Source organism: Crocuta crocuta, unplaced genomic scaffold (assembly GCF_008692635.1).
Source record: "Crocuta crocuta isolate KB4526 unplaced genomic scaffold, BGI_CrCroc_1.0 scaffold1714, whole genome shotgun sequence".
Taxonomy (NCBI): Eukaryota; Metazoa; Chordata; class Mammalia; order Carnivora; family Hyaenidae; genus Crocuta; species Crocuta crocuta.
Genome location: NW_027529579.1, coordinates 105,025 through 108,460, shown reverse-complemented (window position 1 = coordinate 108,460; position 3,436 = coordinate 105,025). Strand labels below are relative to the sequence as shown.

At 35.1% G+C, this 3,436-nt stretch overlaps 1 protein-coding gene across 1 annotated transcript in view; it reads right to left on the bottom strand.

The window, feature by feature from the left end:
* LOC144229586 (dystrophin-like) overlaps positions 1–3,436 on the bottom strand; it is a gene marked incomplete at its 5' end in the record, with an annotated part of 111,510 nt that overhangs the window by 11,315 nt on the left and 96,759 nt on the right. Inside the window, 1 exon segment of the mRNA XM_077761689.1 lies at positions 1,857–2,036. Within this exon segment, the coding sequence (XP_077617815.1) occupies positions 1,857–2,036 (180 nt within the window).

Sequence of the window (3,436 nt, the reverse complement as noted above, 5' to 3'; positions counted from 1 at the left end):
TTTTTTTTTTTTTTTTTTTTTTTTTTTTACCAACTAGTGTAAAAAATGATATGCACAACACTTTTTTAGAAAGTAGGCTCATTCCAAGGAGGTAAGTATATTTAAACACTGCATTGCTAGGAAGGTCTCCATTCTCCCCATTTCTGGCAGGACTGTGGAAATAGACCACAACATGGGGATTGGTACACATGTCACTGTCTTGTTAACTCAATGTTTTGTAAAAATATGGTCTGCAGACTATATCAAAGGCTGCATGCAGAATGCTGGTTTACTGAGCAAGATTTTCTGAGCATGAAATCTAGGACTATGAATTTTAATCAGTTTCCCAGGTGATTATTATGTAGACTCAAGTTTGAAAACCACTGGATATAGTACAAGTGAACAAGAACGTGACCTACTGTTAACAGTTAACATCTTCATAAACATACCCCTTTAAAGGAATGTATTCCTAAATAATTTTCTTTATAAGGCAATGCCAATCCTTCTTAACATGGTAACTGACCATTTTACAGCAGCAATAATCTATGGAAACAATGGGTACATATTGGAATGATATCACTGTTGGTTTAAAAAGTATCAAATTCTCTAGTATCTCATGTATTTGTTACATACATTCCAGTGCTAATGCAAAGTATCTATCGCCAGATCATATATAATAATAAGAATCATGATGTGGTTATAAAATCGCTATTCAATCAAGCAATTGCTAGAAATATATTCAGTGGAAAACACATGGAATTTTTCCTAATGCCCAAAGTGCACAGGAAATGATTACAATATATATCCTTTCAAATTTAAATTTTTAAGCATGAATTTAACTTCAAAGGAAGTTTGAACTGTGACTGAAAATCGTATACACTGCCTGGTCATATTTTCTTAAATTATATTTCTGGAAGCAATACTTTAAACTTCATTTCATCTTTCAACAAACATTTCCTAAGTGCTACTTATCAAATGTGAAGTCTCAGGAAAACCAGTTCCCTGCACTGTCTCATAACAAAGGAGATGAATGCCTAAAGCTACCGAATGTGGTCACTGCTTTCATAGAGACATATAGATGGNCAAGTTAGCTTCTATAATGAAAAATAATATAGCAGAATATGTTAAATGCTATTATATATAATGTTAATATTTTGAGTGACTGACTACCCACAATTCCATGATCCAGTAAGAGCAGATAAAAAAAGTTTCTACTTTAAAATCGCCCCATTTCCTTTAAATTACCAAAACTTTTAAAATTCTTAACATAAAACCACATTATGACACTACAAGTATAACACAGACGCTTTCCTAATCCACAGACTGTGTGTCCCTGTTGTGAATTAACTGTTTGTGGCAGAAAGAACAGCCAATAAACAGATCCTTACTCTTATTAAGAAAACAGTTCTCAGTAAAATCAAGGGACCTGGGCCCTAGCCATACTCCTATCACTAACTTCACTTGGATAATTCATTTTTCCTCCCTAAGTTTCATTTTTCTCACATGTAAAATGTAGGGATCAAGGAATAGCCCTCAAAGTTCTATACTCTGTGATTTGGGGTTAGGTTTTGGTGACACAGTCCCCTAGCACTCTGTCAAACTGCTCTAAGTCACTCAGATCCTCATCCCCACTGAATTGGGGAATTACACTCTGAGGCAGGAACTAGTTCACTCAATCAGCACTCACTCCTTCACCTCTCCCCCACATTCTCCACTATCAAGACAAGCAAGAAAGCCATGTTTTTTATTCAAATGACTACTTGGCAAGGACTAACACAGTGATATCTTTTGTAGGCTTATAATACTGCTGTCTTATATGACGATTTCAAGAATCTCGAGGATGACTGATTACAGGGTAATTCATTAGGATCACTAACCTGTGAAGAACTTTTTTCAAGTTTTTGGACTAAGTTATCCCAGCGCTGGGCAAAGTTGTCCAGCCAGGCTTCCATCTTTTGGGCTACCAATGTGTCTTTCAGTGTTGACAGAAGATCTTGGTTGAGTGAGCAGAGTTTGTCCATGGTTTGTTTTTTCTTTTCTAAATCTGTTTTTAAAACCTGTTAAAACAGGAAAGAATACACAATAAGCCTCAATGACACTTTATAAAACACTATACTTCAAATTGCTTTTGTGTGTATCTTTTCACTTGTCTAGGTACAAAAAGACTATAATCATGCCTGCAAAGGAGCAAGAGCCACTAAGAATGTAAGTAGAAGATTATAATCCAAATAATCTTCCCAAGACACTTGAAGAGAAAAAAAAATGAAAGTCAGATGTAGAATAAACACTTAGGAGAGAAACTTAAGAGCTACTTAGAAATATTTGAGGAACTTACAACTAAAGAGTGGTGTTACTCAAAGGGCAGTTTACTGACTTTTAAATTTTTTTAGTATCTGTTAATCAATTAACATTTGGCTATCTGAGTAATTATCCTCTAAAGCAAATTTTAAAGCCCATTAAGTAATAGAACTAAGCAATTGAGTGTGACATAAATCCTTTGGAATCACTTTATATGCTTTCTAAGTCCATATGTGTTTTATGGAGTAATTTTTATAACATTTATATTTTCAAAGTTCTTGTGAGTTAACGGAGGGTTACACATGCCCTTTGGTGAAAATGTAATGAATAAACAAAGTGGCTTATATGAAATCAGTAGATATGGACAGCTTATTCTTTCACTTCTCCATTAAGGCCACCCTGTACTTTGGGAAAGCCAATCTCCAGCTCCCAAACACTAGCCCCGGATGTAGCATGTGAACAAACAAGAAGAAGGGAGAAAGGAGACAGTTATTTTACAGCCTCTTTGCAAACTCCTTTTCTCCATAGCAAGTACAGTGAACAGAAACTGAACAGTGAGACCTGTCTTCCCAAAACAAATGCAAATTTAAGAACCACTAATATTACACATGGCAAATAAATGATCATGAAACAGATGTACCAATTGCTCATGAACTGACGTGTCATGTACACAAAGAAATCAATACACCACCCCCCATGCAAGGGACACTTTATGTAGCTCATTCTGGCATGCCACCTGCACTGATCACTCTGAACCACAGAATGCTCTGGTAGTTCATCCTTTATTCTGAAACTGATTCACCTGGTGTTCATTTATACTGGATTCCTAGTGCATGCCGCTTTTAAGGTATAAAAGCTGGTTGTGAAGTTGATTTCTAATTTTCCATCAACAATTAGGGTTTTTTCCCCCCCACTATTCTGTCTCAGTTTGAAAGAATGCAATAAATCAAAATATGAGTTAAGATTCTAAGGATGAATTCATATCAAAATAAAACTTTCAGTGTAAGAACTTAGTAATGCATTGGCTTTATATGTTGATTTTGTTTTTTTAATCTACATGTGAGTTCTCCATTAAATTTAAATGCATTGTGGAATAGTAGTAAAACAACAGTTTATGCTACCTGCCTAGAGCTGGGACCCAAATATGAATTTGTAGATT